The 23,836-nt window shown below is 50.1% G+C and overlaps 4 protein-coding genes across 4 annotated transcripts; 1 reads left to right on the top strand and 3 right to left on the bottom strand.

The window, feature by feature from the left end:
- Positions 1 to 314: 314 nt before the first annotated feature.
- On the top strand, positions 315 to 15,100 carry LOC128272196 (transmembrane protein 235). The gene is made up of 6 exons (XM_053009954.1): positions 315 to 1,011; positions 5,202 to 5,331; positions 13,335 to 13,485; positions 13,564 to 13,762; positions 13,839 to 14,004; positions 14,082 to 15,100. The coding sequence occupies exons 1-6, from the start codon at positions 886 to 888 to the stop codon at positions 14,186 to 14,188; spliced, it is 879 nt and encodes a 292-aa protein (XP_052865914.1). The 5' UTR covers positions 315 to 885; the 3' UTR covers positions 14,189 to 15,100.
- A 431-nt stretch (positions 15,101 to 15,531) lies between these two features.
- Positions 15,532 to 16,618, bottom strand: LOC128273711 (carbonic anhydrase 7-like). Its single transcript, XM_053011738.1, has 2 exons — positions 16,526 to 16,618; positions 15,532 to 16,442 (listed from the first exon to the last, which is right to left on the bottom strand). The coding sequence occupies exons 1-2, from the start codon at positions 16,581 to 16,583 to the stop codon at positions 15,532 to 15,534; spliced, it is 969 nt and encodes a 322-aa protein (XP_052867698.1). The 5' UTR covers positions 16,584 to 16,618.
- Positions 16,619 to 17,397: 779 nt separating this feature from the next.
- On the bottom strand, positions 17,398 to 18,731 carry LOC128270284 (carbonic anhydrase-like). The gene is made up of 2 exons (XM_053007686.1): positions 18,656 to 18,731; positions 17,398 to 18,584 (listed from the first exon to the last, which is right to left on the bottom strand). Exons 1-2 carry the CDS (start codon positions 18,729 to 18,731, stop codon positions 17,803 to 17,805), a joined length of 858 nt encoding a protein of 285 aa, XP_052863646.1. The 3' UTR covers positions 17,398 to 17,802.
- Positions 18,732 to 21,925: 3,194 nt separating this feature from the next.
- Positions 21,926 to 23,372, bottom strand: LOC128273316 (carbonic anhydrase 13-like). Its single transcript, XM_053011256.1, has 2 exons — positions 23,297 to 23,372; positions 21,926 to 23,223 (listed from the first exon to the last, which is right to left on the bottom strand). The coding sequence occupies exons 1-2, from the start codon at positions 23,370 to 23,372 to the stop codon at positions 22,151 to 22,153; spliced, it is 1,149 nt and encodes a 382-aa protein (XP_052867216.1). The 3' UTR covers positions 21,926 to 22,150.
- Positions 23,373 to 23,836: the final 464 nt, after the last annotated feature.

Below are 23,836 nucleotides of genomic sequence, written 5' to 3'. Positions count from 1 at the left end.
TGTCTGCGTGTGTGTGTGGGTTCGGTGGCAAGCACTTGTGTCATTCCCGAGTACGCTGCGTATACGGCGTGGTGAGTTTCCGAACGTCTCGAGACGTTGAACCTGCAACGTTATGTTTCTTCGGCTTCTTGACTCTGGCTGTAGTGGTGCCGGTTCGTGCAAATGTGCCACTAGGTCCGAAGGCGGCGGCGGCGGTGGCGGAGGGCGACGGAGTGAGAAAACAACCCCCTCATCGATGGGCTGGAGAAACTTGGCTCAGTCGAGTAACAGTAGTCGAGGATGTCGGACTGAAGATCGTCTCGCTGTCCGATTGTTCTGTCTGATGCGCTAGTGTGTGTTATTTGTTTTTTTTTCACCTCCTGTCTCCCTCTCTGCGTCTGCTGAGCCGTTCCGTTGTTCCGTTCGTCCCGGATCGGTGATCTAGTTTATGTGTGTGTGTGCTGTACGTGTACGGTGCCCAAACCCCGTTGGAGATCGAGCAGCAGATAAGCAGCAAATCCGCAGATCCACGGAACGCAGATCTGCTTTAGGGGCAAGCTTGTGGCCGAGATACGAAATCGATCGCAAATCCGACGTGTGAAATGGTGCCCGGTGGCGCTACAACAAGGATGATCTCCATCAAGTGTTTCCAGTAAAGTGGCCAGTCCCTTAGAGTAAACTCGAAAGCCCCGAAACCTCTTCCCTGCACAGCTCCGAGAGCAGAGATCGGAAGTGTGTAAGTGTGTACGAGATACGAGAGCGCACCATCTAACGGCGGAAAGCTTGGACGGACCGCGGGTGTGCACGCGTGTGTGTGTGTGTGTGCTTTTTGGGTGGTATAGGTGTGCCTGTTTGGCAGCTTCGCGCATTATCGCCCTTTCGGAGAGCGAGAAAACCGAGCCCAAGATGCCCTGCAGTGCCGTAACGCTGTCGCTGGCGACGATATCCGCCATCATCGCCGTTGCCCTGTTGGCAATCGCCTTCTCAACCGACAACTGGCAGAGCTACGACGTGAAGCGGAATAACATACAGGTACGCGACCATCGGAGAGGATCTGCCGAGAGTCAAAGCTCTCCGTACCAACGACATGAATCGCGGCAGCATCCTTAGTGGCTCAGGAAACGTAGAGCCATCTCGCGTTCCGGTTCACTGCCACGCTCACGCAGAAAAGCAAACAAAATATGCATCAATCTGAATCTTCTTTTGAACGGTGACAGCAATGCGTCTGTAAGCGACGAAACCCACGACTGTCACGCGTCGTGAAAGTGCAGCCCTAACTTTCTACTTCCCCCATTAATTGCCACACGGAAGGCCGTGCCGTTGGAATGCACAACTTTTGGATGGAATGTTGTTGAATATTTTTGCTGTAAATTGTTCACACCCTGTCACCCTGTATGCGGGACGTCACCCTATTCAATCTCGCGACTTGACTCGCGGTGTTGCTGTTTTATGAAAATAAATATGCCATTGTATCGGGCCAACAGTTATGTCTCAATCACGTTTCACTGACGCGCTTCCCTACACACCGCGCTCGCGGTCAAAACGGCCGCCGGCTGGTCAGGAAGTCGTGATATTATACAACGGCCGATTATACAAACTACTCCGCCGGCGACCGCCGCCACTGGGAAGCGGATTAAAATACAACGTAAAAAAATAGGGGGTTTTTTCACGACCATTTTTCGTTGCCTTGGCCTTGACTGGACTGGGTTTAATTTACTGGGCCCCGCCGCAAAATGTAAACTTTCAACGAAACTAAGTCTCAGTGCGGACACCGTTGTTTTAAGACGTTGCACTTTGCAGCTGCAGATCGTTAGGATTGACGGTGCCTCGGCCAACAAAGCTCGGCCGAATGTTTGTCGAATTTTTGACCAAGCTGCCCACGTGTGTATGGGACGCATATGGACGCATTCTTTCCCAGCCCAACCCAAGTTCGGCTGGTGCAGCTGAAGAACTCTGGTCCACAATTTGCATACAAACGATCCCGAAACCGGGTTTGGAATGTGTTAGCTTGGGAAATAAACAGACGAGAAAGACGATTCGTCGGGGAAGGCCGGAGATGCGCTTTGAACCCAAAACGAAGCCTTATCGTTTACATTTTCAGTTTACTTCCACTTTGAAGCTACAACTTTCGTGGCCGAAAATCGTTCGTAAGCCTTGAGCATCTTAGAAAACGTTCCGCGGCGGCCCCGTCTTACATCTGGAGTATGTTTCTGGGCGATTTTACGAAAGATTGTTTACTTACACAGCCAGCCGCCGTCGAAGATGACTCGTGTCCTGTTCCTGCGACAAGCCAAAACGTGCCAAGTGTGCGTGTTTTGCAGTGAAAACATACCGAGGCTATAAACAGACCCCCGTAAACGGACTCGAAAACTGGTGGTCCACAAGTTGTTTTTCCACTTTTCCCGTCCCGTGCATCCCGACCCGATCCGATCCGTCCGTCAGCCTTTCGCTACCTGTTCCTCTCTTGGGCTCTCTTATCCTCTTTCTTTTCTTTCGGGCTATTTCTCTGCCTTCGTGGCGAGTTGCGTACGCCACTTGTAGCGCGTTCCCTGTAGGTTTTTAGTTTACCGTCTACCCTCTTTCTCTCCACTATCTCTCTCTCCCTCTACGATGTCTTGTTTGCTGTCTCTGTCTTTGCGACTTAGGACGTGATATGATTTTTTCCGCTTTCGAGCAAACTCACCCTATTGAACCACATGTGCTGTGCAGGCTCCGGAAATTAGTGTTGGTGACTTGCTAGACTCGCCAGCATTCCGAGGCCATCCAACATTTGGTGTTCTGGGTGTTAGGCAACAGCCTGAGCCCCCTACTCTCTGGGTGAGTTTGGGCACTTCTTACCATGCCAAACATTGAAACGAAAGATAAAAACGGTTCTTGTGGTGAACGCTTTGCCCAGCAGTCACTTGAAGAGTATTTTTTGTATCCTGTCAAAGAATGTTTCCCTGAATGTTCGCCAAACGTGTGCGCACCACAATTTGGTACTAATCAAGCGGCAAATATTGGCACGATCGCGCCTTCCCCGCACGTTCCAACAAACCACTGAGCGGAGCCGAAAAGGAACGAATTCGAGCCGTCGTTCGCCGTCGTTCTACATACAAATCGTTCCCAAGACTGGCTTAGCCACATTCTTTCGATTCGTTCGAGCCAGCATTGATCGCGATCGCGTCGGGGGTTTGATACGGTACTCTTTTCGTTTCGTGCTCGCATTTGCTCTCCTACGCGAAGTCGCGAGCTTCTCGCGGGCTCTGGAATGTAGCGGCCTGGCGACAATTGAGTGTTTACTTGAAGGGGCTGCAAATCAAACGTTCTTGCGGCGAAGTCGGGCGATGATGGCATATGAAGCCGAAGCCATGGACTTGGCAGAATGAAATCCCCTCCATCTTAAACACGCTTGGTCTGTCTTGGTCTTACATTCCATTCCATGGACGGGCGGGCCATTCATTCTTACAATGATCTCACTGACTCGAAACGGCCCTCTGGGCGAAGAACCTGCCCACAGATTTGTTGGTTGGTGTTTTGAAAATCAAGGCGTAAGAAGGAAAGCAGTCCATAAAAGATTATGCGAAATTCTTTCTTTTTATTTGTATAAGCTACTGTAGTAGCTAATGTTTCTTCGATTATACGGGCTCATTTTGAGAAACAAAATAATTAAAATAGTCAAATATTTACTCAATCAAATTACACATCAATACAATTGCTCAGTGATCATTCAGTGATCACTCGACATACTATGTATACATTTTTACCATTTAATTTACCGTTACTGCGATGCCAATTAGCGAAGCGAGACCGATAAAATGTACACATTGCCTCGCTACTAACTAGCAAGGCGGTAACCATCAGCTACCTCCAAAGTGCATGGTCAATGTTTTTCTTTGCTTGTAACAACAATAGCCCTTGCTGGGTCTTCAACCTGAACGGTGTGACGTGTGACCTGACAGTCACATTGACATTGAATTACGGTGTGATTGAGTGAATGAAAAACTAACAACGGTCATCAGGACCGGGGTCAGGGTCGGAAAAATCGGCTCTAGAATGGTGCGAAACCGTCGCTACAGGAGGTCATAATTACTACCCGGACGGGGTGCTTGAATGGTGCGTTTTTATTCACACCCTTTGTGGAACCGTGAACATGATTGCAAGCGTCAGACGATGTTGTGACGATGTCTTGGCTTGGAATGGATCGGGATCTTCGGCCAACGGCCACACTATGCGTGTGCATTTTACCCCGGTCTGTGTGTGAGTTTACTTTCATGTTGCAAATTATCATCCATCTTGCGCTTCAGCACCACCAACGAGGGGGGGATGTTCACCAGATCGGGGCCCCTGATTGGAGCCGACAATCCACGTCATCGCGCGCGGCCCGAGCGGTGAAGTAGCGCACCAGACGGGCCGGGCTCTCCAGTTCAGTAACCTTTTGGTGCATGTGCATTTTCTTGTCCGATCTATTTATTCGCACGCCGAGTTCCGTTTTGTAGGTTTTTTGTTGTCTTCATTGTGCCTCACTGTTTTGACATCAATTCCTATCGGTTTTGCCGTGCTTCCCGAGCGGCGGTGGCGGCAATGAGCATTTCCCGCCGGTTGATGGTTGATTGATTTTACCCCCTTTGCAGACCGGCGCGAAATGCGTTCCGTTTACTTTTCCTGCAAATTTGTAGCCACAGCACAGTGCACGTTGCCGAGTCCGCTTTGCGGTCGAAGCGTTTAAGTCTGATTGATGGATTTAAACGGAACGTCCGTCCGGTCCAGCCGAGCGAACCGCGGCCGCCTCCGTGATGGATGTGTGTGGGGGGCCCCCACTATGTGTAAGAGAATCCGTCTCCACCGCAAACCGGTCCACTTTCACAGTTGAGCGCCCCATATGGCTGCCGTGGCCGCGTCACGTCACAAAACACACACGGCCTGGCCGTGGCCGGTGAATCAAAACGACACACCTAATGGTGGAAACAGGCCGTTTGGCTGACGTTTTTACCGACGTCGCCCCGGTGATGCATCGGTGATGGGCCATGGGGGCTGTTGTCCCATTCGATTCGAATGAGCTGTGAGAGAATAAAAAAGAGCTACACTCAAGGCTCATTGATGGAACTTTCATTTTCATTTCTTATCTCCAGTACTTTATCGGTATCGATGTACCTAATGCAGCCATCGACATCCTTCGAGCACCGTCGTCATAGTGGTCGTAATCGTTGCTTTCTCCGTTCCTCCGCCATTCCCTTTTGCAGACCTTTATCGCCAAACATCCGGACGCGGCCTCGCTGACGGACAGCTTCAACAATCGGCTCATCTACTACACGCGAACACGCGGCCTGTTCCGATACTGCTACCCGAAGGAGCGTCCTCCGTCTTCGTTCGGTAAGTGTGTGCGAGTGCGAGTGGGAAACCTAGAAACACTTCTTCCGCCATTTTCGACCCGATTTGGGCCCCCACGGGGGCACGGTAAATCATCTTGGAAGCTATTTTCATTTTGGGCACAACTGCACAACGCACAAAAATGCCCTTCAGCGAAAAAATCAAAACGTTCCACGTTTTTGGGCGGAAGGAAAAGCTCTAGAGCAAACAATAAAGACAGCAGTGAGCCCAACCATGGTGTTGGATTTGGCTTCTGAGCCTCGAAGAAGATCCCTCGTGAAAGAAGAACGGAATTGAGCGACGGTTCGTCGCTTGAAATTTGACCGGGCGGCCTTCAAGTCTTTCGTCTTCCGTTGCGCGAAATCGAAGCATTTGGCTTTCGTTCGTTCTGGGAATCGAGTCAGACACGAGACACGAGATCGGATCGAGAATCTTCGTCGGTAGCAATTTACCTAATGAATTAATGGCTCCCGCACGGGCCAGCATCCGCCTTTTTGTAGTGTGCGTGTGTATTTTATGTTTGAAATCCATTTGCGGTGTAGGATTTGTCCGAATCTCACGAACATTTTACGAACGTGCGGTGTTCATGAAACCCAATGAATGATTAGAAGCTAAATTTCCTTTTTTTTTTATGCTGTTAACCTTTCTCAATTCACTAGTGGTCAATTGCTGAAGGTATCGAAGATTCAAAAGTATCACGTTCGTCCGTCCTTTGAGCCAGATCTCCAATTTTTTTTCGAAAAATGTGTTAGGTATTAAATATTTTACTGCTCTATGTGAAATATGAGTATAATAAAAATGGTATGAGCATGTTCTCACGACTTAAAGCAACTGCACACTCGGAGACGGCTGGGATTTTTGGATTTCCGGTTGCGAAGGAACATTCTTTGCTTTGCTAACTATGGGAACATTAGTGGGCTTGCGCTCAATGAGCCCCGGAAGTTCTTTGGTCCACATTGTTCGGTTCTTCGTCGTCGTTCTTCTTGCGTTGCTCGAGTCTCAGAACAAATTGGAGTCATTTTTAATCAAGTTGGTTTCTTTGCAGGATGTGACTTCTCGCATTTTTTTCTAACGCTATTGCGGCTAATCAAACAATTTGGAGATTGATTCCCAGAGCCCCATTTTAATGTAGTCGGTCAAACAAACAACAACTCAGACAGATTTGTACTTTTTACGGTCGCAACAATGCCGTGGCTTGCATTACGAGGCTTAGTTCTGTGGCAGAGTGTGAACCGCACCGGCCATTCATCAAGGACACCATTTGGAGATGCCATTAATTGTCACCTTTTCTTGGGGAAGATGAAAGAGTTGCTAATAGGCAATAAATTTAATGCACTTCCGTTAAAACACCATCCAAGAAAAGGCCGCATATTGGTGAGCTCGACTCTACCGAAACTATTTTTCGCTTGCGCGCTGAACAAACATTCCAACAAACCAACGCCCGGTGCGTCCCATGGGAAACGCTTTTTGACACACCTCAAACATTGGGGGCTACATTGGGAGCTCACCAAGTGAAATGAAAGCTTTCTGCGTCGAGAAATTATGCTCGGCCGCTCCAACCCAAACCGAACGTGTTGTGGCGTCCTCGGCTCCCAGACTCCGGCTGCTATGTAAGGTGGTGATAAATTGAGCATAGGAAAACCGGCGACTCTCAACCAGTCACACCGGTTGCGGCTCTGGGTGCGCTGGGTCGTTTGTTGTCCGCCGGCAAGCATAAACCATAAAGTGAAAATCGCTCCAAAAGTGGCGTCACGAATGGAGCGACGATAATCGGTGACCATTTCTTTTTTCTTTCTTCACTCGTGTGCACCAGCGCGCCAGAAGATTTTCTCTCACTTCAACACTTTTACTATGGCGCGGCTGCCATAATTGATCCCGTGCGCCCGTCACGAAACGGCGCAGGTTCTTTGCAGTGCAGGAGTTTTTTTTTGCAGCGATTTCTACTCCGGTAACCGGTCCGCACATTCGCCATATATTCGGCGGCCACCTTTTCGCAGTGTTGGTGCGCTGCCAGTGGGCGCCCCGCAGCATACTTTCGGTGGTGGTGGTTGTGCCTCGTGACGCCCCTCATGACATGACGCGTATGGCGATCGTAATGGTGTCTTCATTCATGCTCGGGCCACATAAGAAAGTTGGCGGCTTTGAGCCTGCAGTCCATTAGTCCTCAGCGTGAAAAGCTTTCGGGGGGCCATCCCATTCTGGCGGATTCGATCCGAGCGATGCCTTCCTCTTGCCAGGGCCCAGCGCCGGCTTTAATACACTTTGCCCCCTCAACTTTTGCCGAACGCAGGGCACAAACTCTCAGCGAAGTAAAAAACCAAGTACAGTTCGATTACGTAAACGAGCTGAACCTGCCGGAGGACCCATGAAAACCTGCCGGCCGAGGCAGGCGAGACACCTAGACACGGGCGGTGCGTTGGCACTGTGAAACGAAGGAGGTCTACAACCGCCGCCAGAAACGGAGAAAGAAATTGTTTCTCCATCCGCCAGAACCAGAAAAGCCAACCGAACCTCACACTGTGGGCCGCTCCCGATAATAATGGTGATTTCATGCACTATTAATGAGTTTCGGTTCTTCTTCCTGCCCGAAAAAAAAACCCGAGATAGAACCGACCAGCTCTTACGGATTTTTAATCTCGAGCACTGGCCTTTCGTTTTGGGCGCATTAATTGAATTTTAGACCCGTTTCTCTGGGATCATCATCATCGTCTCCCGGGCTCGGCTTTGCGCTCGTTGCCAATTTTCTCACTTCCTCACACATGGGACCGGGCGTTGGGAAATGGGTTTCCCGAAAAGCCCGGCCAATGGAACCGAAGCCCCCAGACCCCCTGGACCTTTGTTTTTTTTTGGTTTGGAAACACCCTCTTCTACGCGGACGCGCAACGCAGGATTTTCGGTCCATTACGTTGGATGCGCAACATGGCGAAACTAATCGACAGAGGGTAGTAAAATAATTGGGAGCAAACATTCTATCAACCAGGAATGTTTTCTTTTCCAGAAGGAGACTGTTTCCCATGTCCATGTTTCGCTATTTGATTGGGTTCAAAGATCTGCAGGGACTGCAACGGTTAGCCGAATTACTTGTAAACATTTTGCGTGTTTTGCGTGAAATCTTGGTCCTCATTGGCGAAAAACGCTAGCAATCTTCTCTAGATCCCAATTTCATATCATTCAGGAAATTTTGTAATGCCAGAAAAAGGGACTAATGGCTTAGTGCCAGGCCCCGGACTATGTGGTGGATGCATTTAATCGTCCCAACTAAGCTTCCGGAGTTTCTGGCACTTCTGTTGACTAATTCCGGTCGTTTCAGGTCAATCACTACCCTCAAACGGCCCAGTTATTGGCAGTAGAGATTCGAATTTAGTGTTTTGCCATACGGAAGCAACTTATATTAAATGATTCCTTTCAAGTCCACCAAATACAAACCTTCCTGGCCGTTTGTCCGGGCTTGGCCACCGGTTGAGCTGCTTCATCACACTTTGACCACGATGACTACGAGACCCATTTGACATCGCCATTCGTTTAAGAAATCGGTGGTCAAAGCTTCGCAGGTGGAAACTCGATCCAACCTGTGTTTTCGGTGTTAATTGATGTGGAACCCAAACATTGAGCTTCTTTTTGAATCCAGCTTTGCGCAAAAGGTTCAAAACTGTCTTACGGTCGATCCTTAGCTTCTGGGCGACTACTAACATGCCGGTCAACTTCGATTATTTCTGTGATTTTATCGACATTTTCGACGACGGGCCTGTCTGTGCGAGGTGGATCTTTGACATCAAAAATGCCTGAACGGAATCGACGAAACCGAAATTGCACGTAATCAGCTGATAACCATAAACAGCATTCACAATTTTAACATTCAGCTTACGCCTTTGTCGCCTTCGTCAAACGAAAAATGTAGAGTGTACTGATTTTTTTCTTTGTCTTCCATTGTTAACACCCTGTAACTCACAACGGAATGGAACAAATAAAAAATAATTAAACAGCACGAGTGTAAACTAGAAATCAGATCAAGTTGTTTGATCAGATCAGATCAGAGTTGGAGTTGGTTTATTGGAATCGGTTGTTTTTTGTATAGCATATCATAAAAACGTAATTGTCAATAGCTTAACCTGATCATCCCTGTCATATTTTCCCCTTGATATTTCCTTGTCAACGCCATCAATGTTATAAAAACGGCCCAGTCCGTTCGTCTATGAAAAAAAAGACATCAAAGCTTGGGGCCATTTTCATAACGACTCCAAATGATTGATGATCGGGCGGCCACTCGAATCGACTCAACCTAACGGGTGTTCCAGGAAGGTTCCATTAATTTTCTTCACACCTCAATCTGCCATCGCTGAAACGGTGACATTGTTTCGCCCAACGCCGCACCAGATGGTCATTTGGTCACTTGGCTGGCAGCAACAAGGAAAAAAACCGGGTCAACGTAACAGAAAGTGCCCCGCCGGGATAGAAGCCTTCGTCTGAAGGCGCCCAAAACTTCGGCGGTAGCACTCGAACAAACTTTCCAAACAGCAACGGCCATGGTTTCTGCTTCCTGCCGCACGTTAAGCTCTCGATACGATACTAATTAAAAAACTGAATTCTCGATCGAGATGCTCCCGGCGGGATCGGCCCGTAACGGGATGCACTATTACACGATCCACGGTACATTTCACACGTGCTGCCTCTTCACGGAGGAAACCGTTCTCCATTCTTGAATGTTGCAAAACTATCGAAATTAAAGCCGATGCCGATCGCGTACTGGTGGCCGGTGAAGTAACGCTCCTTTCTTGGGCCACCTTACACCTTTTACTCTCGTTTGACGAAGCGGAAAGCTGATCTACAGTGTATTCTCGTTGCCATGTCTCCCGTCCAATTTAATGGCCGTTGGGGGTTGTGTTTGTTTTCCGGCGCCGTTGCGAGCATAGCAGGGAACCGCAGAAGAACTCCACCACTAATTGGAGAAAATCGTTAACAGTCAGATTCCGTACGTCGCCAATTAAATTCTTATTTTTTCGCAATTAATGTGCGGTTGTTCTGTTTAAGAACAGATCCCTAGCGCATGGCGTAAAGCACGAGTAGAGGTGAAAATTGGGCGATAAAACTGTGGCAATGTGGCATTGTGGCGATGTGATGCCACGACGTTGCACACACAATCCAAATCCACACCCACACGGTCGCCCACATTCGATGGCCTTCGCATCATAAAAATGGCGGCCGACAGCCGAAAGTGCTCCAATCTCAAGTGCGATCGATAGTGTGCGGCCTTGCACACGAAGCCGTTTCTGTTTTCCTTTTTGGGGTTTATTTTTCTGAAAAATGGTACGTTTTTGATACGTGCCGGAACATAAGCCAAACAATAACGCCAAACGGCTGGCCGGATCCGGAGTGTTGTTGTTGAAATTTTTTTGGAAAAATACGCACAGGCCTCTCGTAAGGAAATGGGCCTGTTTCGGAGCACTTTGGTTGGCGGTTTGTTTTGCCAGACGACTCCAAGGTGGCTCTCGAGAAGAAGTAATGCCCATGTGGTGGCAATTCGGGCGCCGGCGCTTTTGGGATTGCAATTTTTGACATTCGATTGCTGCACACGTGGCACGTTGCGTCGATCGTTGCGCCGCAAACAGTTCATCAAGGTGTGCAGCTGGTCTGCTCCGTCTGTTAGCTTCTGGCGCAACCGATCCGTCGCATCGAACCTCTTACCTCTGGCCGGGCCATTAGTGAGGATGATTGTTTTGAAGGTTAGCGCAACGATTGAGTCACTGTTTGGCGGCCAATCGTCGCGGATTGTGATGCGAATCACAACGCACGGCGCTCGGCTTCGGGGTACCGTTGTGAATCGCATTTTTGTGTAACGGTGACAGAATATTTATGACCCCCCCCCGGGGGCTGTGTTTGTGTTAGGTTGACCGATTTCGGTGGCCCCGTCGGTTGTCGCGCAATGCGTTCGCCTCGCGAACCGCAACGACCGAACGGTGGACAGAACTAATTGTTTGACCGTCGCGTTCGAACGAAACCGTGAGAGACGGACTGCGGAATGGTCCGAGTATTTGAGCTGAATTTTGATTTCAATTAACCGAACGGCACAACTGTAAACTGTTTGATGACCGATACTGATTTGATTTGTTTGCTGCGTCTCGGGTCTCGAACTGTGGGCTCTGTGCATCAGTTCGCCATCTTCGAGGGACTTTATGCTTCGGTTGGCGCGCAGTAACGATCGAACTGGTCTGGTGGGAAATTTAATTACGCCTAACGCGTATCACTCGAAGGGATGCGCCAGGTTCCACATTTCAGCACAGCGCACTGCTGCAGTGAGAGTGAGCCCGTCATTATGACTCAGGGGGCCTCGGGCGGCCTATTACCCAACAGCGCACCAGACTAATGCAGTCAATTTTCCAGCGAAAATAAGAAGCATCAACATCCATCAACTCTCGCTTTCTTCAACCACATGCACATGCGGCCCACGGGCACGGCCGTTGCGATTCGGTTCCCATCTTCTTGCCACATGACCCCTGCTTCTTACGAGCCCGGCCGACGGCAGATTTATTGGCACTCGGCTTCGATCTCGCGTAACTCTCTCGCGCGGCTCCGACGATCGATTCGACCGTCGCGGCCATTTTTTGCACCACCGGCCATCCCGCCGTCATGAATCATAAAGTTCCCCCACCCCCCGCCTTGGGCACAGCACCCTCGCAGGAAGCAGCAGGTATCGTCTTCCAATTAAGCAATTTCAATTTCACCTTAATTTGTGTAAAATTATGCGAAGAAAACTAAACTTTTCCGCCGGCCGGCTGCCGACTGAGAGGACGTACTGAAGCATGCATGGCACTGGTGCGAGAGAATGGCACTAATGCCGGCGCGGTATCGGCACGGCACGGATCACGCACGGGACGTGATCGACATTTTGCGCAAGATCAATGGACGCATAACGACGTCCATTTTGTATTCAATAATGCACCGCATTCTGCCGGCACACGCTGCCTCCGACGCTTGACTGCGATGTGCCTCCCGTGATGATGATGATGGTGATGGTGATGGTGGGTGATGGAGAGCCCACTTGTGGTGTGGTGGTGCACCATCAAGGAGAAATCTTGATCGCCACAATGCCACAACGGTGGCGACGGGCGCTTTCTTCGGCTTCCTCCTGAAAAGGCGGTGCCGAAGGGTTTTTCTTGTGGCTCCGGCTTTTGCCTCCCCGCGGTTTCGCTTATTCAACCGCAATTGGTGAATTTAGCGGTTTCTATACCGATTTTCTGAAAGTGCTCGCTCTTCGGCATGCGTTTCAAATAAAATCTTTCGTTGGCAAGCGTGCGTGGACGTGTGCATATAAAATTTGCTGGAATTGTTGATCAGAGCTGCTTGAGTTATCGATAAAGATTTGGTGCAAACTCTGTTGGAAGGTACACAGCGTCGAGCGTTACCTATGTAGGGTCTAAGGTTAGCAATATCAACGACCTAACTAAGGAGATTCACGCTATTTTGCTAGCAGACTCGTTCTACATTCTGAGGAAACTATGTTGCTCACATCTAGCGTCGAGTCGGTCAAAGCTGGCGTTATACAGACCCAGCCTGAAACTGACGAAAACCTTTTAGCTGTGTCCGAGAGGAAGATGCTCGGATTGGTTTTTGGCCCCGTTTGTGTCGAGAGACGATGGAGAAGTCGCTACAACAGCGGCAGTCGTACAGCGTATACGATACAACAGACTCCGGTGGGATGGTGATGTCATGAGAATGTCGGACGACGAAACAGCCCACAAAGAGTTCTTAGGCCGTCCAGAAGGACAGACGTAGGCCTCGTTTGAGATCGTCGATCGAGTCTCTATTCCAGACCAAGCAGCAGCAGATAGATCGGCGGTTGTGATGGCGAATAAAGCGATCGATGACCCAATTTATATGTGTCAAGTTTATGGTCTCGCGCAACTCATGCGTAAAGAAACAGGGTAACATAAGTATTACAGGGTCCATTCTTCGTTCTGGTCCATGTTTTCCTGATTGTCTTTTCTCACCATCTACACACGGCTCCACAGTTCAAATCTACCTGTCGCCGGTGGAAACACACTGTTCCAACATTGACTACTTCCCGGCGAACGACGAAAGCAAGGAATCCGACTCATACAGCGATGACATCATGACCCGACTCCATCTCGCACGTTCCGTCATTGCCGCCTTCATACTGAGGTAAGCCACCAGCACGGCCCTCGACGTGCCTTGACGTGTCGGGATAAAACTGAGCTCATTCTGAACCCGGTCTTGCAGTTTCGTCGTGATCTTCTGTGCCTTCTGGACCGGGCTTTCGGGATGCTGGAAGCGTTCGGCCGGTGCCATAACAGCGACGGCCATACTGATGCTCACCGCGTGCCTGCTCGCTGCCGGCGCGATGGGTCTCTGGCATACGGTGGAGTTTTTCGAGAAGGAAAAGGTGGTCGGCGAGGAGTACTACCAGCAGTGGAACTCTGTAAGTGGCTCGTGGTCGGCGGGTGATAATATTCTTCGTGACCGTGACTAACCTCTTGGTGCTGCCCTCGAAACAGGTACTCCGGGACAATACTCGTCTGTCATACGATTGGTCGTACATTGTGGCCTGGGCCGGTGTGGCCTGCAGTCTGCTGGCCTCGATCCTGCTATCCGGAGCGGCCGTCTGTCTGCGGGGTGAGCGCGAAAAGGAAGAACAGCTGAACCTGCAGTATCTGATGCCCGGTAAGGGAGGGTGATTCCCGGTGTTGTCCACTCGGCCATGGCACTAACTTGCGTCTATTCTATCTCTCTCGTTTCAGTGTACCCCCAAAAGCAGCCTCCCTACCCGTACGGTGGTTTCCCCCAGCCTCAGCTCTATCCGCAGCCATACTACCACGGATCGCAGTACGGACCGTATAACTACTGAGTGGCATGTTTCGCAGAGCCGCCCGACGACTGCGCGCTGACGGCGCGTGTTCGGTGACACGCGAATGACAGCGAAAGTCTGCATCCACGCACGCATGACGAAAGCAAACGAAAGTGGGTTGGAAAACTTAGATGCAGATCACGATTTGGGAAAAGGTCCTTCCTTCGAAAAAATTACATGTTGGCAGCGATCATCCGCGTTGTGCGAACATTTTTACTCATTTTGTCGCCTCCTTTTTTACTTCCAAATGCTCATTCTAGTGTCAACTTTTATCAACCTGTCCTGGGAATGGGCTGGGATCGATTTCACAAAACGGGAAACAATTTCGGACGGGCCGTGCAGTTTGCACCGTACCGGGACGCTCCTCATAAGACTTCTGCTAGTCCGTTCCGCTCAACAAGCTACCAACCGCGTATCTAACTTGAAACGCAACGTGCAACACACCGCGTAACACACTTTGTGGTGCATGTGTTGCAATTTAATCTTTTGTTTCTACTTTTCAAAAAATACCGAGACACACTCCGAGCTCGCGATTCCGGTTCCGTTGGTATTCCGTCGGAATGACACTTCTTGACCCAGCACTTAGTTCGCCCAATTTCCGCCTAACATACGCTCGGTTCTCATCCAGTTAGGTTAGTGGAACGACAGTACGATCCGGGCGTTGGTCGCTTCGTTTCTTACTGTATTATGATATATAGGAGATAAATTAAGCATAGTTTTCAGAGACTACCCGTTAAGCAGCGATCAGCATTAAAGGACAACAAACAACACAGATAGTTCAGTTTGGAGAGAAACAGTAAATTAAAACAAGGCATTCGAATCGAACATAGTAAGATATAAGGGGCGTCGGAACGATTTACTAGAAAAAGCAAGCACAGCATGTGCGGGAGCGAAACGAAGAGTAAGCTAGTGAGAGTGATAGCGAGAATGAAATACAATTTAAATACTACTTTTAAAGAAAACCCCGATCATGACTTTTTGAACACAGGTCCGAAAAAAGACTTGACTCTCTACTACCCTGAAGCAGAATGCTGACCAACGGTAAGTGAAGGTACGGTTTTGTTGGATGATCCCAAAGTCCCGCGATGCTCGATCGTTCGGTTTCGATGGCTTACAACACTAAATTTGTATTTCGTTTTCAACGGTCAAGGAACATTATAAAGATCTATGGTGAACTAACACGAATTAAACATCAGGACAGCAGCGACTTTGGTTTCGACGCGACACGAGATTTGTTCGGGATCGATCTCCGATGATCTCCTAAGCAAATCGCTTACGCCTAACAGTATGCAACACGCGCTACAACACTCTGCCATGCCAAAGCCAACTTTGGAATGATGCTTCTAGTACCGGAAAACACGTCGATTGTTGACCGGCTGGGTGGGCCTGTAGTTCTGGAGCAACGGACCCCCGGTAGCTCCGTCCAGCGCTCGGAGCAGATTCATCTCCCGCTCCGTGATGGCGAGCCGCTTCGACGCCACGATCCAGGTGACCGTTTCCAGGCACGGTGGGGTCGTCAGGCTACCCTCGTACGAGTAATAGGGCCACCCCATAGCACCGATCACGCTGTTCAGCGAGAACGATTTGCTAAACGAAAGTTCCAACGCTGAGCCGGACTTGCGAACGGGCGGCAGGAAGTTGGTCCACCGGTTCAGCGAGTAGTCCTCGGAGTTGGGGACGACTTCGTAGAAAAAGGCAACCACCGCCAGGCCGTGCATTTCGCGTTTGGCCTCGTCGAACGAACCATACAAACCGTTGTAGAACACCAGATGCACTTCGAGCGGGAACTTTTGCCCATCAAGCGAATGCTCCGAGCCGAGCGTATTCTCCGGACCCCAGTGAAAGTGGAGCTGCTCAAAGATGTACTTATTCCGCAGCGGGCCTCCTCGGAGCGTTGGCCGAGTGCGGCCGCTCCAGTGTGGCTCGAACTTCACCGAAGTGCCCTCGTTCTCGACCGTCATTGCCGACGGCAGGTTGCGTAATCCTTCCAGCTCCAGTGGGACCTTCTTGCGGATGAACAGTGTCTCTTTGGTGACGATGTTGATCGGACTCTGGTATAGGCCGGCGCACGCCGGAGCCACGATGCTCCAGTTTGGCGGCCCAACCGCATCCTTGATCGAGTAGCTCCAGGATGCCGATGCTGACGACGATTGCCGCGCGCCACTCGCTGCCGGATGTTGCCCGTAATCGATATCGTTCGGGTGCCCGGGATACCCTTTCGACCACCAAAAGTCACTGCGCTCGTCCTGCAGACCTGCAACCGAAAGGGAAACGTCGTGTGTGACACGTTTGACTTCCTGGCGTCTGGATAAACTGCGAGCTACTCTAACGCATTACCTCGGCTAAACACCACCGGCTGACAGGCAAACAGCAACGACAGGCACAAAGCACTCATGGCAGGTCCCAGCGGTGAAGTAGAGCAAGGTTGTCGAATCAGTCACACCCGCGAACCCTTGGCGTCTTCCTCGGGACCAGTTCTGGAACCAACTGCACTGTAACAGCCCACCAGAGCAGCCCAACCCACCCACAAGAGATCCGGGTTCCCGGCACGAGCTCGCCTCACTAGGAACTTCCGCGCTGCTGGAACGCTGAACCGCTTCTAAATGGCGCCGCCCGTCGGCGGTCTGGTTTTAAAGAGCTGTTGTTCTTGGTCCAGCGTGCCCTGGCGACGACCACCGCCCAACACCGCTGAGCTGTTCCTTCTTTTGTATGTTTAGTTTTGTTTCGAGCTCGTCGAGCAACGAATGGCGGGGACCACATTTGTTTACGCTCCACCATGGGCATGGGCGGACGAATTGGAAAAAAATGCGCCAACGTGGTCCGGCAATTTTCACCCAGGCCTCGCCGCGAGAGAAAGACTCGCACTCTGCTGACAGTTCCAAACATACCGCGCCGCGCACATGTGCTGACCCATGCGGTGAGCGCCAATGCCACGGCGCGCGTGGTGATACGATTTTTAACGCTGATAGCGAATAGCCCAGGAAGCGTGCGATTTAGACGGCTGCGACCCATTGTCAGACCGCGGCCGAGCGGGAAGTGGCAGCAATTGCTCTCCGCGTAACCTTGCGACTAAAACCGGGAAAGGCATTGATGTTTTTATTTCGCAGCTTTTGGGACGTTGGAAAAAAATGAGGTAAACCGAAGGTCTTCACTCGACTTAGCTTTATTCGAACGGTCAAATTATCTCAACAGAAACACGCGGCGTCGTCATTACAGTTCGCTCCGTGCCGAACCATGCAGCAGCCACGGACCGTTCACGTTTGCCGATAGAAATGCTATCACTCTCCGGTCACGTCTGTGGCGGCCGCTCCCACCAGACCTTATCCCAAACTCTGAGCGCCCTGGCTGGCTGATTAATGGTTGACCGTGAAACGAAAGCTTACCCCGGCCCATAACCAGTTTTCCGGTCGTTCCGCGCGTTCTAGGCGATAGGTCGAGCACCGTCGCGTAAGTGTAATATATCCGCAAGCCCACTAGGCCCGGAATTCCAGCGTCCACGGCGACAATGCTCTATGCTCGAGGGTGTGCAAAAGGTTTGGTGTGCAGTGTGTTGGGGGTGGTAGTGCCCAGCATCGGGCCAGCATGGAAGAGGCTGGGCCGGAGGGCGCGTATGCTTAGAACCCGTAGCGCGTGACCGTACGGTCGTTGAGCGGTTGCACCGGTCGAAAGTTGTCAACCAGCGGCTCACCGTTCGAGTCGAGCAAGTTCCGCAAAGCCCGCAGATCCTTCGGGGCCACCGGGAACGGTTCGTTGCGCACGATCCAGGTCACACTCTCGGCACACGGAGGCGTCGTTAGGCTGCCCGGGTACGAGTAGTACCGGTCCCAGTCGGTGCCGGCCACATCGTTCAGGCTGAACACATCCTTACCGGTGAGCGTGGCGCTGGATCCGGCCTGCCGTATCTTGCCGAGCGGCCGTGCCCACTTGGCGTCGGCCCGGTTTGCGCGCAGCTCGAACAGCACACCCATCACCGCCAGACCATCCGGTTGCTCGACGGCCTTCTCGAACGTGCCGTACTCGCGGTTGAAGAACACAAAGTGTCCCTCCAGCGGCAGAGCCTGCCCGTCGAACGTGTGCTCCGAGCCGCGATCGTCCTCGGCACCCCAGTGGAAGTGGAGCTGCTCGAACGCGTAGATCGAGCTGCCCAGCGGCCCACCCCGAATCGTTGGCCGGTTACTATCCTTGCTCCACCCGAACGTGTACTGGGCCGTGTGACCGTTGTTCTCCACCGTGATCGTGACGGGCTGGCGAAAGAATCCTTGCAGCTTCAACGGGTAGTCCTGCTCGGGAGCCGCGACCGTCGCCGCCCGCACGATGTCGATCGGACTCTGGCGTGAGCCGGCACATTCGGGATCCGTTTCCGCCCAGCGGTCCGGGTCATCGTAGGAAAAATCCGCTAAACAAAACGGTGCAGGACACGATCAGTGATGGGCCGTGGCGTTCGCCGTGTGTGCGCCATTCGCTTACCGTTTACCGCCAGAAAGCAGTGGGCAAGTAACAGTAGCCCGCAGCACGTCACGCCACTAATGAGGTTTTTACTCATTTCGCAGCTGCTTTTTACGATCGAACGAAAGTTTAAGTAGTGACCGTGTTGTTTAGTGGCTGTCCACTTTTTCAGAGGCGCACTTTTCACTTTGAGTGACCACTGGAGCTGGAGCGAGGGTTTTATAAGCGCGTTAGTTTAGGGGTTCTGCTGTCACAGCGATCGGCGCTATCGACACAGCAAAAGTGATGGCGGAAGTAGATTGCGTTTTTACAGTGACCAACAACTGGCGGCTCCCGGCAGGCCACAGTATCGTGGCGAATCGTGTTGCATACGCTAGAATTTTTGGTGTAAATTTGTAACTCTGCTAGCGAACGAACCCTAAGGCCGTGGCACAAAAACTGCAACGAACTGTTTGAAGCGGGGTGGATAGGAAGTGATCGTTATCGGTGATCGGTGCATCGGTGATATCGTCGGTAGTTTGCTTCGCAAAACATAGGGTACGACACCATCGTGTGGCATCCTGCCGAAAAGAGCGAACAATCGGTTCAACCAGCCTGTGTGTCCAGGATGCGTCTCCGACGAGACAAATTGGCCAACGTGACCGCGAAACGATCGCAAAATCCCCGAAGCATCATGGATCTATTAATTGGTCGTTAAAGTAGCGTTAACTACCGCGTCCTTTCTGATAGTGTAACGTGATTCGGAAGTGTTGATAGTGGAAAAGTGGCTGTTTCGACTAACTGATGGACGATAACAGCCGTCTCGCAGGGTGGGTTGAATAATTTTAAGGTCAATAGACGTAAAATAATTATGAAACACAGAAGCAAATAAGTGCAGAGACATTGTGCATTAACTCGATTATCAACAATATTCTGCGTTTGGAAATTTGTACTTGCACTCTTGTTAAATTAAAGTTCGTACTATTGGGAAATAGTTATGGAGTTTTTTTTAATTTCACACCACAAAACACCCAATTCATACAATATTCTATCAAAACATCCGATCTTTAATATTTAACTTCATCACATTGATTAAAGTCGTTCAAATACGTAACACGAGCAGCAAACTTAAACGTTCTTCGCTTGCTGTACCGTTGAAGTCCGCTGCTGCTGACTAAATATGGTTGTCGTACCTCTGGGCTTTGAAAATGCGGTAATCAATCCCATCGGATTCCTTATTCGACCGCTAGGATGATAGGAACACGGCTTATTCATAAGTAACAGGAATCCGCTGTTTCTCAGCCATTTTTATTGGGTTCATTCGATTAAAATCGAGCTCGAAATGTACGACAGACGACGAAATTTTACGAGAAATTTACGAATTTACGAAATTTACGACAGAATCTTTTTACCCTTTTTTTATAAATATTCATTACCAGCAGCGAATTCCCATTAAGATGATAAACAAAATTCGTAGTGTTGTACTTTCTTTGTACGTGTTCGAACTTGACAACGATCGATTAAGTCACTAATTCACTGAAACTACTTGGCGTTTGGTAAAAAAAGTCAGCATTTCCCGTTCATTGAAGCCTAAAGAATGCTTTGCGACTCAACTTCCGTTTCCAGTCCCTATCCTAATTATCACTTTCACTTTCGACCAAAGAATATTTAACCAATTTTTAATATGCTTCGCGACTCGGCACGATGTATCCCAATTTCTCATCAGGATTGTGTCCTCACGGAGAGCTTATTCGCGACTCACTGTCTGATATTGATTTTCGCAAACTTTTGTAGTCGCTCGTTGACCTACCAATACCGTCGTGCGTAAGTCGGTGCGTAAGGCTCCAAGGCGCCACATCGTTCTCCATCACTGCTGACCCGTCGCTGACATCTTTGCTGCAGGGCACGGCTACCAATACGGATGATCATGCGGTCTATTACCAATACCAAGGGTGCGGAAATTTTGTTCTTAATAAGAACGGGCTGGACCGCATTAGTTTCGGGGGGTGGCGGGGGATCGTCGATAGTTCGTTCCAGAGTAGCCAGAGTGACGCAAATCGATGAACTGGAGACCTTGAGAAGGAATTTGAATGATTTTGTTTTTGTTGTACGTAAGATGCCGCCGAGAAATCGCGATCCCGAATTCGCATGTAACCGGAAAAAGCTCCGACTAACGGGGTTGATGGAGTGTGAGTGGCACGTGATCCTGCTCCCGGACGTTTCATCAACAATGTTCTGTTCTGCTCACGAGATCGGTGCGTGATTCAACGCGAGCGAGGTGGTGGTGTCCTGATTGCTGTCGCATCTCGCCTCAAATCTCTACGCATGTCCGTCACTGTCTGTAGCTTGGAGCAGGTCTTGGGGTCAAGATTATCATTGGAGAGGTCGTCTATCTTGTCTCAAGCATTTTTCTCTAAAAGTTAGCTTAAAACCAGTTAGCCTTCAACGATTCTTTCGGGGAAATACCATCCCGATTATGGCGTATTGATCGTCTTCTGTTTGTTGTCAGTTTTAATCAGACAACATGGAAACCTATACGTCACTACACCTGTTCCAGCGGACTACGTAAAACTATCACAATTACTTACCGAAACTGGCCGCGGTATTATTTTAAAGTACAAGGGTTTAGAATCCTGTTGCTGCTTTTTAATACGAAGTTACTTAAACTCTTCCATTGCACCAATCCTCGTCGTCTACTCCACGTGACCATAAGAGATTAAAATCGACCTTATATATATAAACGATATTGCAGAAACAGAAGCGAAATCAGCAGGCATAATTACTTACACGCTAACAATCTGTTGCATCTGGCTGCATAGACTGTTGAAAGCTACTAACGTTGGAAAGACATAAGACCAGATTTACCCAGCGTTTCTGGGGGTTTCTCACGGGCTTGTCACGAGCGCTCCTCTGCCCATTGTTACATGGTGGTATCTGGAATGGTATGTTGTATTTAAAGCAATCTTACACACATCGCTTGCCCTGATACTGAAGGGTTTTTGCTCGGTTCTTGTACGTCCATTTGGCGTTGTCTTCAACATGTCATTTCATGTTGGTCGGTTTATTCACGATACCCGCGGGAGATGCGATATGAATTTTTACTCAAGAGCGCTAAATTGTAGTCAAAATCGTCATCTTAGAGGAATGAACAAAGGACGTTTTTATCGCCAACACGAAAAAACATTCAACCATTTAGTCTCGTAAATTGGTTTGAACTGTAACTTATTACAAACCATTATACACACGTTGATTTCGGAATTAGAAAAGAACAACACTTTGAAATTGCTTTGCCGTAAAGTATGGCTACGCCTAAGAGGAGGATTTCACTATATTTCTAGCTAATACTGTGATCGCGGCATTCAGGTCGCCCAGAAAATCAAAACGTTCTGAAATGGCCCTTACTACTCGCATTGGTGTTCCTTTGGTTTGGAGCTGAGAAGGACGAACGCTGCGTGCGTCAGTCGTTTTTTTATCGCGGAACAGTCAACAGCCCGTTTTTGACGATCGTCCTCACTGATCCGTAGCTCAGTCTTGGTGTCAGTACAAGAACACTCGACGGTAGTTCAGTTTCTGCACCGGCCGGAAGTTGTTTGCCATCTTGCCGGTTTCTGACCGCAAACGCCGGAACTGAGTCATTTCCTTCTCCGTTACCAGCAGCGGTTTGGCGGACACGATCCACGTGACAGTCTCCAAGCAGGGCGGCGTGGTTAAGCTTCCTGCGTACGAGAAGTACGGCCATTCCACATCTCCCAGCACTTCGTAGAGTGGAAAAGTGTCGATCAACTGAATCGTGAACTCGTCGCCCGGTCTGATGACGTTGCGCAAGAACTGCGTCCACGTGTTCAGCTGCTCGTCCACCGAGTGCTGATAGATCTCGTAGAACAGTCCAACCACGGCGATTCCATCTACCTGTTCGCTGGCCTCTTGGAACGAGCTGTAGAGGCCATTGTAGAACACGAGATGGATTTCCATCGGGTAGCGTTGATAGTCGTACACGTGTTCCGAGCCGAACGAACTATTTGAGCCCCAGTGGAAGTGGAACTGCTGGAAAAGGTAGTTGGTCTTGAGCGGACCACCGCTCAAGCTGGGACGATCACCGGCGCGCCAGTTGTAGGTGAACTTGGCCGAATGGCCATCATTCTGCAGCAGGATGGACTGTGGCACATTGGTCTGACCTTCCAGGCGTAGGGGTCGCTTGCGATTCACCAGCAAGGCACTGCTCGTGTTCAGTAAGATTGGACTTTGGTAGCGCCCTCCGCAACGAGCATCGATCCGGTGCCAGTTGGGTGGACCGTTTTTATCCTTCGGGTTGTAGGAGAACGCCGACGACGCTGATGGAGCGGTCTGCGGCCGATACTTCCGACCCTCCGGCGCGGACTCCGGTGGATCGGTTTCGACCAGATCGGCTTCTGGATCGGGCGGAAAGTAGAAATCCGGATTCGAAACTGCGCTGAGTTTCGCACGACGTACATCTTGAGTAACTCCGTGCCGTGAGCTAGGGAAGGCTTCTTCATCAGGGAAGTAACTACCGTATTCGCTATCAGCCGCTGGCGACACTCGTTTGAGCGTTGTGCCCCGGTAAGGTGCACCGTAGTTTGGAACATTAAATCCTGCAAAGAGAACAGTATTAATGAACATTGTTTGTTGCGCGGAGTGATTTGGAGCCTTCGGTCCGACGCTTACCTTTGCCGGGGCGCCAGGACATAAACATCAGGAAGTTGAGCAGCACGAGCTGCCCGTACCCTTTCAGCAGTTGCATCTCTGTAAAATCAAACATGATCACATCAGTAGCTGCTTTCAAATACGACGATCAGAGATGCAGAGAATAGTGTTCTACAGCGCACACCACCGGAGTCGACTTGTTCGTCGGAAAACAATATTGGTTCTGTAAATGGCTATCGTTGCTGTTGCATACTTAGCAGCACAACATCCCCGGACGTTCCGATGTGTGAAGACAAATAGATGTTTAAAAAAAAAACTGATCATCCATAAGGCCTAGAGCTGTTTAAAAGAGCTGCAAGCACATGTGAACTAGAACGCGCCAATGGCCCCTTTTTTATGGTACAATGGATAACCCTACTGCTGGCCCACTGCTTGTCCGGCTCCGGCTTGTCTAGTGTTGAAGCTAGTGAACTAGCGTTTAATAACCACATCTGCATCTGGCCGCTGGCCCATTGAGCAGTCCACCGAGCAGCAACGAGTTCTGATGGTTCGTCTACAAGT

This window comes from Anopheles cruzii, chromosome 3 (genome assembly GCF_943734635.1).
Source record: "Anopheles cruzii chromosome 3, idAnoCruzAS_RS32_06, whole genome shotgun sequence".
Taxonomy (NCBI): Eukaryota; Metazoa; Arthropoda; class Insecta; order Diptera; family Culicidae; genus Anopheles; species Anopheles cruzii.
The sequence above is the reverse complement of the archived record's forward strand: the minus strand, read 5'-3'. Positions and strand labels throughout refer to the sequence as shown.